Source organism: Engraulis encrasicolus, chromosome 2 (genome assembly GCF_034702125.1).
Source record: "Engraulis encrasicolus isolate BLACKSEA-1 chromosome 2, IST_EnEncr_1.0, whole genome shotgun sequence".
Classification (NCBI taxonomy): Eukaryota; Metazoa; Chordata; class Actinopteri; order Clupeiformes; family Engraulidae; genus Engraulis; species Engraulis encrasicolus.
In genome coordinates this window covers 54,931,973-54,945,299 of record NC_085858.1, presented here as the reverse complement: position 1 = coordinate 54,945,299, position 13,327 = coordinate 54,931,973, and the positions used below count along the sequence as shown (strand labels likewise).

At 43.1% G+C, this 13,327-nt stretch overlaps 1 protein-coding gene across 1 annotated transcript; it reads right to left on the bottom strand.

Annotated features, from left to right (window-relative positions):
- Positions 1-2,929: 2,929 nt before the first annotated feature.
- mylpfa (myosin light chain, phosphorylatable, fast skeletal muscle a) lies at positions 2,930-11,600 on the bottom strand. The gene is made up of 7 exons (XM_063192334.1): positions 11,490-11,600; positions 10,421-10,513; positions 6,882-6,957; positions 6,254-6,358; positions 4,926-5,004; positions 3,587-3,635; positions 2,930-3,387 (listed from the first exon to the last, which is right to left on the bottom strand). Exons 1-7 carry the CDS (start codon positions 11,490-11,492, stop codon positions 3,286-3,288), a joined length of 507 nt encoding a protein of 168 aa, XP_063048404.1. The 5' UTR covers positions 11,493-11,600; the 3' UTR covers positions 2,930-3,285.
- Positions 11,601-13,327: the final 1,727 nt, after the last annotated feature.

Here is a 13,327-nt window from a genome sequence, read left to right as displayed (position 1 = left end):
CTGAAGTGAATTTGAATCTATTGAATCAGTCTCTCCCTTGTAGAATCAATCAAGTTCTGCAATACAATGACATGGCGTAGAAGAATAATATGCAGGATGTATAAATTACACATTTAACAGTTTTTAAATCTTCAGACAAACCATATGAGTAATGTAACGCATGCTTTGGCCTACAACCTTGTTCGCCTCTATAACCATGGGAACGGAAGTGGTGGGCATGGAGTGAAATTTGTTTTGCTCACTGTGGTAGCACTGAGCACCGGGCGTACAGAAACAACTTCATCATGTCATGTTTAGGTGCGGTGGTTGTGGCAGATCATTACTTCTGTGTGAGTTCTGCTTAACCCATTGCTGCTGGATTCTGGGTATATGCTGCATTGACCTAGGCACCTGGAGCTGCATATACACAGCATTCAGACTCATGAGATTTGAGCTTTTAAAAAAAAAAAAAAAAAATGTTGGTATGTTAGAGCTGAATGAACACATTGTAATGCAAGGTGAGGGTCTTAGCTTTTTATATGCAACTCATTTTATGTTTTTATGTGCTTTGGAGGCCGGGATATTAAGCTTTTTATAGGCTGAGGGCAGCTTTTTTTTTCAAAAATGGCTTAAGCATTTAGCAGACGTTCTTTTGCAGGTGCCTAGGGCTAACATGGGTTAAAGCCTGAAGAGCAATGTTACAGGTAGGCCAAGAGGACGGCACTTCATAAGATCAACTCAGGAGGACCAACTGATTGGCAAACCTAAACTTAAAGCTACAGCAAGTAATCCCTATTTGCACACCGATACTAGAGACAGGGAAAGGCATCTAGCAAATCTTTGCCAATACCTTTCCTTCAAAAGGTATTTCTGTCCATCAGTGGGGTAGTTGTTTAAGTATTGCACAAAGTGAGGTCTGAGTGAGGCCTTTCACAGCCTGCTTGCATGGCTGGGCCATATTTCTTAAAATAATATCAGTAATGTATTTGTATAGAACAATACATACAAATGCGCAGCTCAATGTGCATTCACAGTGTGAAAGAACCATCAGTTTGGCAGACTTCTAAAGTATGCCAGGTAAGCCAGGTCAAAGATCAAGAATTCACATATTTGCAGAAATGTAGAGTTCTCTTGGGGGCAGCAGCAGTGAGAAAAAAATTATTAGTTTCACCTGATGCAATGTTAAGGGGTGAAACATCCGCATAAGATGAGGAAATTATACAGCATGTAAAAAAAGGGAAAGAATAGGAGGAAAAGGACGAGGAGTTGCAGGAGTTGAGAATGAAACACACGTACACACACACGCTGACAGCTTGGGCCACCCCCAGGACAATGTCGTCTGATAGGGCCCCAAACCCTACGAAATGAGGACCCAATTCTGAGCCCCCTCTCTCCCTTGTCCAGGACAAGTGACCCCTTTGCCCAGTGACACACACACACGTGTATTGCACTGTATGTGGCCACCAGAGGGTGCCATTTCTTCAATCACTTCCTGAAGCAAAGACAAGGGGTGTATTCCAATAGGCAGACTCCCGTCCTCCCTTGCTCACCTGCCTCTTTCTGGCCTAGTGACAACAATGTCAGCGACAACAGCATTGTATTTCAATATTTTGCAAATGCTCAATTCTAATGTCATTTTCTCCTTTGCAAATGAGATGGTGAATGATGAATAGTCCCCAAAAATTGTGGCTGGGCTGACAGCGGGGAAACTTAATTGTTTTCTCCAAGGAGGCAGGGCGTCAGCAAAACGTGAGGCCACAAGCACAGACCAAGGATGGAGTCCGCATATTGGAATCCACCCAATGAGGCATTAAAGTGCAGGTCCAATATAATAAACAAAACTGTGGCATAGAAAACCGGTTGCCTGGTTTTACTTAAATAGTAGATATAGACATTCCTCCCTCTCTCTCTCACCTCTTTGTAGCTGTCTAACTCTAATTCCTGCATCAATTGAAAAAGCAGCTGAGACCTCTAAGGAAACTTGCTTTCTTTGCTCCTCTGTTTTAAGCAGTGCACTGCCCACACCTCAGTTGTTTCAACTGAAGAAACGGGTTCATGTGTTGTCTGCAGACCACAATGCAGCCTCAGCTAACATGCTATTGTTAAGCTAGCCACTTTACGGCTTGTGGAACAGCTCCATTCACACTCCGCCACAGTCACGACTGGACTGGTAACTTGACCTATAGGGCATTTTCCCCATGGGCCAACGATTCTCAGGGGCCAATGCGATTGCTGCTGCTATTGTTTTCTTCCCCTTACGGCCTGGCCCACAAGTTAGAGGGGAAGATGCATTAGTCCATCACCATATAAACTGTGGACTGAGCCAATCAGGATACTATACATGGGTTCTAAAAAATGTTTATAACCTGACTGCGCGAACCTATCTGCGTGTAACGGAGGCTAACTAGCACAGAGTTGGCGTGGAACGTTGGTAAACCTCCCTCCGATAGCCTCATACAGTCTCGTGCCGTTGGGCCGAGAGACTAGTCTCTTGGCCCAGCGGTATCGTACTGTGTCTCTCATTGCTGAACCGTTGTAGTTGACGAGGTCGCACGTTCGATCCCCGAGGGGGGTGAACAGGTGCAAGATGACCTCCGTCACATGCGCACAACTCAACCTCTGATTGTTGGAAACCGCTGTCGGTCAAAAAATTAGCTCACATGGTTGGCTGCTAGTGTCTTGCCCCTCCTCATAACATCGTGTTGATAAACACTGAGAGCCCATGTATAAAAGTGTACTGTGCGTGTGAGGGGGTGGTCTAATCCAAAAGTGGCCGTTCCAATGCTAATTCCAAATCCAGCCCCCAGTCACATTGGTTGATCAGTAGGGATTGACTGGGTGGGCTGGGTGGAAGACAGTGATGACAAGACAGAAGAACACAAAGACAAGCGAATGAGAGAGAGAGAGAGAGAGAGGGAGAGAGAGAGTGAAAGAGAGGGAGGGAAATGAATAAACTGGAATTAGATCATTTTATTGAAAGTAAAGGCCTAATCCCATTTGTCCCCACTGACAAAACACAACAGACACCCTATGGGGTCCACTCTGCTCTCTCAATTATCAGTCTTTTGGCGCTTCGGTTGCAGTGAACATGAGAATGGATGAGGTTGTGGAAGGAAGAGGGGCGCCCCATAGGTGAACGAGGAGGAAAGGTTGACACGGGGGGGAAGAGGGAAGTCGAGAAGGGAGGGTGCGCGGCTTGGAGAGGAAGGGCGTGAGTGACTCAGAGAAAGGATTGGGAAGGTAGAGCAATGAGGTATGCGTAAGTTATCTCTTCATTTTTCAGTCTTCTTCTATCCGTTTCTCTTTTTACTCCTCCTTGCCCTCTCCGTGTGTGATGACGTAGGCGATGTTCTTGTAGTCAACATTGCCAGCGACATCTGGGGGGAAGGCCTCCCACAGGTTTGCAACCTATGAAGGAGGATGTAAGGAGAGTGGGGGGGGGGCGAGAGAGAGAGAGAGAGAGAGAGAGAGAGAGAGAGAGAGAGAGAGAGAATAAAGGACAAGAAGACAAAGATTAGACATGGTGAATGGAAGATAGTGTGGTTGTCCTTAAACATGACTAGGACATGAGGCATGAAATGAAGGCTAGAATGAATGTATAGCCCACCTCCTCAGCGGAGAACCTGTCGCAGATTGTGGTCAGGAGCTCCTCAAGGCTGTGGAGATAAGAGTAGATGAGGACTTGCTCAGAACAGAAAGAAACCAACCAACAAATTCCATGACCACAACAAGTTATTAACGTGTATTACTTAACTGGGGAAGCTATTATTAGCTATTAGTAGGCCTATGTTGTAGGGTGAACTAAGGTAATTTGGGACATCAGCCAAAGTGGGACAAATAAGGTTTTGGGTTGTTTTCTTTCTAAATATTAGCAGCCAATCACAAAATGGGATGTAATATTGTTACTGCAACTGTCATGTATAAGGAACAATAATTTTATTTGGTGTTAAGTATCATAAAAGAAATGAGCAAAGGTTTGAAGTGACAGTGGGTCCAACACTTGTCAGTTTAGCTAGCTGACATGTCGATTATGCTATCAGATCATAAGGATATTATGGCTGAATTAGTGATTATATGGTACAAAATATGATTGAAATATATGTTGTTTTACTAAAGGTTTAACTCAATATCAAAACATTTACACATTTGTCTTTACTTTATTAAGGAGACATACTTTTAGTAAGTATAGTGGAGTGAGCTAATTTGGGACAATATTTTAAGCTAAAATGGGACAGTTTTCTCATAGCAACAGAATGGGCTTCTGTTAGCTGTTAGCATAACATATTAGCACGCCATAGGCCTGTATTGTAATATGCATCCCACATGCTAATGGCCATGGCCACAGTCACACATGCCATACTCCTTCAATATTCTCTTGAAATGGAAATGTTTCAGGGATGTTATATAATTTTTTAAATAGTTAAGATCCTAGTCTACTGTTAACAAGAGAAAAACGATATTATTCTTCAGTTTGTGCAAAAATAATGATAATCAAACAGACTGTCCCATTTTACATTAAAGGGTGTCCCAAATTGCCATAGCATTTTCTCACAACGAAGTTGGTGTCTCACTGTCTTTAAATGTTAATATATTATAAAATATCATACTTCAAAAACTAATTCCTACATGGAAATGTACCCAAGACCCATATGAAGACATACAATTACTAAATGTTGGTGTATTTTAAACTTAAAGTGGGTTTTTTTTGCGATCTACCAAAAGTGTCCCAATTTACCATAGTTCACCCTACTGTGCACTACGGTATGACTGGTGCGGACAATGGATGCGTGTGTATAGCCTATGTGTATTTTGAGAGCGGTTTGAGTCAACTTCATAGTTGTTGTGATACTGCACTACACATATCCATGTTTTATTGTATTGTATTGTATTGTATTGTATTGTATTGTATTGTATTGTATTGTATTGTATTGTATTGTAGCACTCACAATTCCTTCTTGACCATGCCAGTGCCCTCGGAATCGAGCACCTTGAAGGCATTTGCGATGACGTCCTCGGGATCAGAACCTGGAGGCAGACAGAAAAAGATTTGACCATTAAAACACTGAGGCAGGAGATCATAACTAGGAGGGTTACTGAAACTGGATAAGAGGGTGCTGAAGAACACTAAACAACGGAAGGAAGGTGATCAGTGGAAGAAATATATACCATTCAGAAATTAAATGGACTAGACTAGGACAGAATACACGTAGAATAGAATAGAATAGAATAGAATAGAATAGAATAGAATAGAATAATAATAGAATAATAATACTTTTTCCTTATCTATTTTTGGTTTGGTTCTAGAATTTCTGTATATACAGTACATTGACAAAAAAGAATAGAATAGAATAGATTGTGTTGTGTTGTGTTGTGTTGTGTTGTGTTGTGTTGTGTTGTGTTGTGTTGTGTTATAACAAGAGACCGGGAGAGCACTGTACAGTATGGAGAGAGTGAATACAGGAAGAGTCTTGCTACTGTATCTATAGTATGAGCATGGCAGTCAGGGTGTACATGTTTCTATAGTATGAACATGGCAGTGAGGGTGTACATGTTTCTATAGTATGAACATGGCAGTCAGGGTGTACATGTTTCTATAGTATGAACATGGCAGTCAGGGTGTACATGTTTCTATAGTATGAACATGGCAGTGAGGGTGTACATGTTTCTATAGTATGAACATGGCAGTCAGGGTGTACATGTTTCTATAGTATGAACATGGCAGTGAGGGTGTACATGTTTCTATAGTATGAAGATGGCAGTCAGGGTGTACATGTATCTATAGCATGAACATGGCAGTGAGGGTGTACATGTTTCTATAGTGTGAACATGGCAGTGAGGGTGTACATGTTTCTATAGTGTGAACATGGCAGTGAGGGTGTACATGTATCTATAGTATGAAGATGGCAGTGAGGGTGTACATGTTTCTATAGTATGAAGATGGCAGTGAGGGTGTACATGTTTCTATAGTATGAACATGGCAGTCAGGGTGTACATGTTTCTATAGCATGAACATGGCAGTCAGGGTGTACATCCTGTACAGCATGTACTGTAAGAGTGGGAGAGGGGACCTACCCCTCAGCTGTGCACTTTATGCATCTCTGTGATGGCACCTGTATGTCTGTATGTGTAGCCTATCTGGTGTGTTATGCAGCACCTACTGTACACAGTATGTATGTCCAAGACAAGTTTCCCTCAGAATGAATAAAAAGCATATTGAATCTTGAATCTTCTCTCCTGTAGTGTATGCACTGCAAGACTGAGAGAGGGGACCTACCCCTCAGCTTCTCTCCGAACATGGTCAGGAAAACGGTGAAGTTGATGGGGCCGGGAGCCTCAGTAATACATTGGTCGATCTCAGACTCCTTCAGGTTGAGGTTGCCTGTTGGACACCATTAGCAAAAGCAGAAATTCAGATTCAGAGACATTAATTATCTCTCTCTCACACACACACCAACACACAGAGAGACAGACACACACACGCAGACAGACAGACAGACAGACAGACACACACACACACACACACACACACACACACACACACACACACACACACACACACACACACACACACACACACACACACACACACACACACACACACACACACACACACACACACAGAGACAGACAGACAAACAGACATACACGCACACACTGTATATAAACACAGACATGCCTAACCTCAGAGACAGGGTGTCATTCCTAGTGTGTGGCTTAGCTTGGGGTGGATAACAGTGAATAAAAAGTAGGCTAAATGTAGTAATGGAGTAAAACCTATGATTAATTCAACCCCTAGAGAGTCCCCTGGGACCAAATACTTTCTAAATATGTTAAATCAACTCTTTAAGTGTTCAATTAACACTGCATGGTTTTCTGTGTAATGGCGTAGGAGTCTGTCTTACCCAGGTTGGCAACAACGTCCCTCAAGTCATCCTTGCTGATGATACCGTCTTTGTTCACGTCAAGGATTGTGAAGGCCTGATAGAGTAGAGTAGAGTAGAGGGGAGGGGAGGGGAGGAGAGGAGAGGAGAGGGGAGGGGAGGAGAGGAGAGGAGAGGAGAGGGGAGGGGAGGGGAGGAGAGGAGAGAGTTCTTTTATTAATCCTGAAGGTAATGAAGGTGTCCAGCAGCACACATGAATACACAAACACACACAAGTAATAATAATATACAAAATACAAAATAATGTGCAAAAAAAACCCAATATTGCACGACATATTGAACATATAGCACACTTTAGAGAGGAAACACTGTAGTGAAAAGTATTTAACATAGAGGCTCAGACAAACTCTTGTAAAGTCTTTTCATAGTTGAATATTTGGTGCGTTTGACTTATCGTTGATTTGACCACTAGTTTCACATGCGGATGTTTGCTGTTGTTTTTAGGATTCAGACACATTCTTTCTTCTGAAAATTTCAATATTTGAATGTTGTGCGGATATGAGTTTACCATTCATTTGACTTCACTAATTTTACACTTTACCATCGCCAAGGAGGTTATGTTTTCGGTCGCGCTGGTTTGTCTGTTTGTCTGTCTGTCTGTTTGTTTGTCAGCAGGATAACTCAAAAAGTCATGAACGGATCTGGATGAAATTTTGTTGGAAATGACAAAAGGAACAAGTGTTTAGATTTTGGTGGTGATCCGGATCACGATGCATAGTTGTTGTTGTTTTGTTATTTCAGGTGGTTGCTATTTTAGTTTGGCTGATGAATGGCACAGCCATGCTCCTTTGGAATTTTTATGCTCGGGTGACCACAGGTGGTAATTTGTGGAATGTCTCTCCACGCTGACCTACGGTAACAGGATGGACATGAGAGGAAGATACTGTGAAATCCTTCAACCTTTTCTGGTTATGTGTTTTTGCTGCATAAACATTCGTCCATCTTTCATCTGAGCTAGCAGGCGAGTGAGCAAGGGCGTGAACGCTCGAGCATTCGTGTCACCCTGACCCCTCCAGTCTGAACATTCTCCCCCAGTCTTGTAACACAAGATGACCCCCATAATAAGGCAGCTGCTCGCATCCTGACACCCCTTGAAGAATACCCACCACCACCACCCCCACCCCCTATCCCCACGCCCCCTACCCCCACCCCACTCATGCCCGTCACACACCACACGCCCCTAGACGGCCCTCTATTTCCAAACTTTCATGTCAGGCATTCCCTTAGTGGTGCTTAAGGAAAGCTGGATCCCCTTACCAGCCCACAGATGGCCTTTTGAGGGGCACATAGTCAGCCAGACGTGTCTACACACTCTCTGCCCCTCTTTGGGACCAACTAGTACCTCTCCCCAAAATAACCTGGTTACTGCACCCTCACTTGCGTCTTCGCATGCATTTATGTACGCAACTCTGGCTTCTCAGTCTTTCGGGTGCCATGTCTAATATAGATATAAATACTCAGTAAAAAATGTGCTGTTAAGTCAACACTGAGGGAGTCAGTTTAACACCTTCTGAACTGTATTTGGTCCCAGAGTAATCTGTAAATGTTGAATTAGTACTGCATTTGTTACCATTAACGGCCACTAGTTTAACTTTTTTGGTATCAAAAATGATGATGGGGCTGGTTTTAACCTTTAACCTTTTTGGCATGGTCCTATGCTTTCAGGTTCTCAGTCACTATACCACCATGTCCAACGCTCCGGTTGTTAATTTGAAGTTGAACTGTAAAACAGCGGTGGGTCTAAGGAGCACAAACTGAGTCTTAGTAAGTATTCAGATCAGAACCTGTTTAACGGCACTGTAAACTGTCAGGCCGTCACACCCTCTCAGCTCCCTGTGGTGTCTAGTCTCTGCTGACGCCGTCTCCTTTGGGCGTAATTCAGATTTAGCACACTAACCTTTCACTTGGCTTAGAGATCACTTACTACTCTCTCTTCAGCCTTTACGCCCCCAACCTCTTACGGTCTTACTGCTCGCTCTCAACATACTGTACCCTTATTTTCTCCCTCTGGAGCTGCACCGTTTCCCTTCCTTATTTACACTGCTCCAGTGACCATCTGTACAGTTATCTCTCACATTATGTATGTTTCCAATTTGCCTGTTTTATTATATTATTATATTATCATATTTATTATTATGATGATGAAGAAGATGATGATGAAGAAGATGATGATGATGATGATGATGATGATTATTATTCTCCATTTCTGTCCATTCTGTCAATTTCTGCCTTTTGTCAGTGTCTCTGGCAAACCTTTTACTTTCTGTATCTCCCTGTATCTGTGTCTGCTGTTCTGCCACTTTTTGTCTTTCATAAATCACCCCCCCCCCCCCCTCTCTGTCTCTGTCTCTCAGTCAGTCTGTCTGTAAAACGTTGCAGCCAGTTAAACGTAAAAAAAAAGTAAGTTGCCCAGCTGCCTTAAGTTTGTAAATAAAAACTCAAGTCTTAAGTCAACTTAAGTCTCGAGTTGAGTTAATTTATAAAACTTAAGACAGCAGGGCAACTTACTTTTTTAGGTTTAACTGGCTTGCCATGTTGTATAGATTATCCCCCCTCCCTCTCCTGCATGCCTGGCTGTGTCTCAGCTGCTGTCCCACCTAGCCCCTGTCCTGTCCTGTCCTGTCAGGTGGGAGTTACGACTAAGGAGATGAGAGGAATGATGGACAGATGAGAGGTCAGGGGTGAAGGAGGCCCTGAACACCACGTGGGGTGTCAGAAACAGCATTGCTGCCGGCTAATGACGCTATCCTAGTGAATGGCCCCCCCACCCCATGGAGAGGAAGGGAGGGGGGCCAGAGAACCCCCCTCCCACAATGTAAAAAAAATAAAGCATGGTTTAATCTTAGGAAAGTTATGTCAGAGATACCTGACTTTTGTTAGTTGACCAAACCTGCAACAATAAGTTTGGGGAAGTTCAAATAACATCAAGTTTGGTCAACTTACCAAAGTCAGGCAGCCAGGACATTAACTTTTGTAAGTTTTTAAAACATGCTTTATTTTTTACAGTGTGATTGATAGATTCGCGGCCTTGGTTGAGAGAGTAAACAATGTGTAGTTGAAAATAACCACGGTCAGAGGAGAGGGCGGCATGCGCACGCTCTCTGTTTTTGCTGATGCTGGCCTTGAGGAAATGACCTTGGCTCTAAAACTGACACCAAACCAATTAAGTCTTTAAGAAGATATCTGGGCCTACTTTATAAGCTTTATTCCCAGTTTACAAATACATAAATATGTGTAAATGTATGTATATGTGTTTGATATGTATATGATTTAAATGCTGATGGACTCCTTTGTTTCCTTGAGGACTAAAAAAAGTAATTCTACTTTTACTCTACTAGTAATTACTACTCAAATTTTCATTATTTTTTTTTTCAAAATAAAAATAAAACATCTTCTGGGATAGACACAGTTTACCCAGAGCCTGGCCTTCAGGCGTCCTACAAAGAAGCTGTAAAGGAATGCCTAAATGCTGCAAAGTGGTGTAAAAAATAAGTCATCACCTCTTTGTACTCCTGGATCTGGCTCTGCTCCATGGTGGTGAACACATTGGAGCCTGCTCCGCCACCTCCCCTCCTCTTAGCCTTCTTGGGTGCCTGAGGGGACCCACAGAACAGGATGTTACAGTACAGACAGTGACAGCAGACATCTGCATGGCATACAGCTAAACTGATTGGCAACAAAAAACACTACTCACACACACACACACAGACACACACACACACACACACACACAGACACACATACACAACTGGTTCTGCATACTTTAGTATTATGTCTTGCTCCGAATGACAGAATGGCACTTTACAGAACTTGGTTTTAAAAAACAACAACTAAAATGACTTGGAATGTTACACATGGTGTTATGGCACTGACCAGGAAAGCAGTTTTACTGTGTTTTTACGCCAAACTTTGTGTACTTTATAACTAATCTCAAATTACATGAGAACTTCTGCAGAAATGATGAGCTGCCCATCCTCATCTGTGCTCTGCTAAAGGACTTTGGCCATTAACAGTTTTTTGGCTAGAGAACTTCTCCTGAGATGGTTTCTGCTCAGGCGTTTTGCAAATGTCCTTGCTTTTAGTGCAAGTATAGAGGCATACTCTTAAAAGCACACAATTTCACAGTATAATAGGGGCTGCCCAAGATTTTCAGCCGTGAAAATTTTGATTCACCGGCACAGAAAAATCTATGTGCCATGTTTTGGGCTCTAACGAGCCTTGAATGAATTTAGAGTAAAGTACAAAGTCCTTCATCCCCATTTCAGATCAATCCAATTGGTCAAATAAAGAATTCAAGTCCTGTTCTGTGAGGTAGCATCCATGCGGTTTCCCCAAAGAAAAAGCCTCCAATATTCCAGTACTCCAGTAAAGGCGGTCGGCTTCCACTTTCCTGGTGACACTGTGCAGTTTTATCCAGACTCACCACCACACCACATCACATTTTCATTCACAAAACAGCTGATTTCAATGGTAATAAGTTATGTCTGCTGGGTCCCGCCGCCCCCCTCTCAGTGGCGCTGGCACAGGAAGGACAGGTGAGAGGGCCAAACAGGTTTACAGGTTACTCACCATCTTCAGACGGTGTGTTTGAGGACTGTAAGAAGGATGGACGCTCTTGAGAAGGAGACTTGTGTGTGAAGCCGCGAACAGGCCTGGCCCCCCAAGGCCTTTATACCCCAGGGCCTAGCTAAATATAACAACCAGTCTCAAGTTGGGCTGAATAGTGAGGGAGCGAGAGAGAGAGAGGGAGAGAGAGAGAGAGAGAGAGGGAGGGAGAGAGGGAGGGAGAGAGAGGGGGAGGCAGATAGACGGAAGAGAGGGGACAGATGAAGAAGGGAATAGTGACGAAGGGACAGAAGAGACGGTGTGGTGCTATCGACTTACAGCTGATCAGAAATAGACTCTGGAGTCTTGGAATGGTGGGGTGGGGTGGGGTGTTTCAACCTGATACCCCGGGGATGAGGTGGGGGGTCTGTGCCCCACGTGGACTAATATGGCTATGGGGAGGGGAGGGGAGGGGAGGCAGGGGGACACTGTCTAGCTGCTATTCAAGCTCTATTGCCCCCTAGTTACCATGCTAGTACCCAGCACTATCACTCACTACCCAGGTCAAAAAGTAGTGCAATTAAGTGGAAGGTGGCAACCAGAATCATAGAATTCCGGAAGTGGTATGAAATACCCCATTGCAGGAAAAATGGGGTTCTCTAGCTCCCTCAAAAGCCCTGTAGTCTTGTTTACAAAATCTCAGCGCTCCCCGAGGGTAACCAATCAGTTCACTGGGTGTGGGAAGCTACCCAATACGTGCATGACTTCAGTGGCAGTTTGGAGGGCGTTGGGGTGGGGACAGGAAGTGGAATACTTTTTCATCCTTTGGCTAAAATTAGGAATTATGTGTATTTGGTGACGACAGATTTCACTTAAGGTGATCTGATCATTCATGTGCAGCTTCCAACATCCTAGAATCAGGACTTATCAGAAAACAAAACAAAAAACCCCAACCCATGCCACGGCCCTAGGATATAGGATACTAAACTATAGCATACTTTCAGGCACACTGTATTTAGCCCCTTTGCGCAAAGCCTATGTTATAACCTTACGGTCACCAGATCTGTAATGGCTGTCTTAATCAATGGCAATGGCAATGGATATTACGGTAACTGCATTTTTGGACTGAAAGTTTCATTTCATGCTTATAGTACCATATTTATATTTAGTGAGCCTCAGCAGCTGCATTGTGGTTTATTGTTTTTAATTATATAATATTATTAACTATAAAATTGATTTTGACTACAGTATATTTCACATATAAATCACATATCTTTCTTCGGCACATATTTGTAATGGTGGCGTCACATGGTGCCAGCAAAAGTTGTGCACTTATAGGGACGAGGTGGTGCTAAAGCACCTGCCCTACTAACTGGACAAAAAGTGCCTTTACATTTTTTTTTTTCAATCACATTTTTGCCACAATGGACTGTGGTCCATGTTGACATAATCTACAAACATGTGATGATCAAAAGCATGTGCCCATGTTGCTGACAATCTACAAATGCTTGATGATCAAAAGCATAGACAACTAGACTGCCTGTGCAGTCGCCTTCGACTGCTTAAGGTATATCCCCGAAACGCGACGCTTCCAGTCCCCCATCATTCCTACCACTCCCGTCCACCATTTCGGAAACGTATATGATACATACAGACGTGACATGACGTGCATAGGCTTAAAACCAAACGACTATTGTGAAAATGAAGCAAAAAATGGGGCAAATGGTAATACTGTTTTAATGGTTCAGTAGATATACCACATTAGGTACAGTGTAATAACCAGTGTAACAATATTTAATACAATGTAATTGTTTTACTTACATCATGTGTTTGTGCGTAAGTGGTATTACATGGTATTGCAT

Bases quoted from the DNA above. Each gene is read 5' to 3' on its own strand.
- mylpfa (XM_063192334.1), bottom strand. The intron at 5,005-6,253 runs GTAGGTCCCCTC...GTCTGCCTCCAG, and splicing joins GTTCGGAGAGAAGCTGAGGG to GTTCTGATCCCGAGGACGTC. The intron at 3,388-3,586 runs GTGGGCTATACA...CCTCCTTCATAG, and splicing joins ACAGGTTCTCCGCTGAGGAG to GTTGCAAACCTGTGGGAGGC.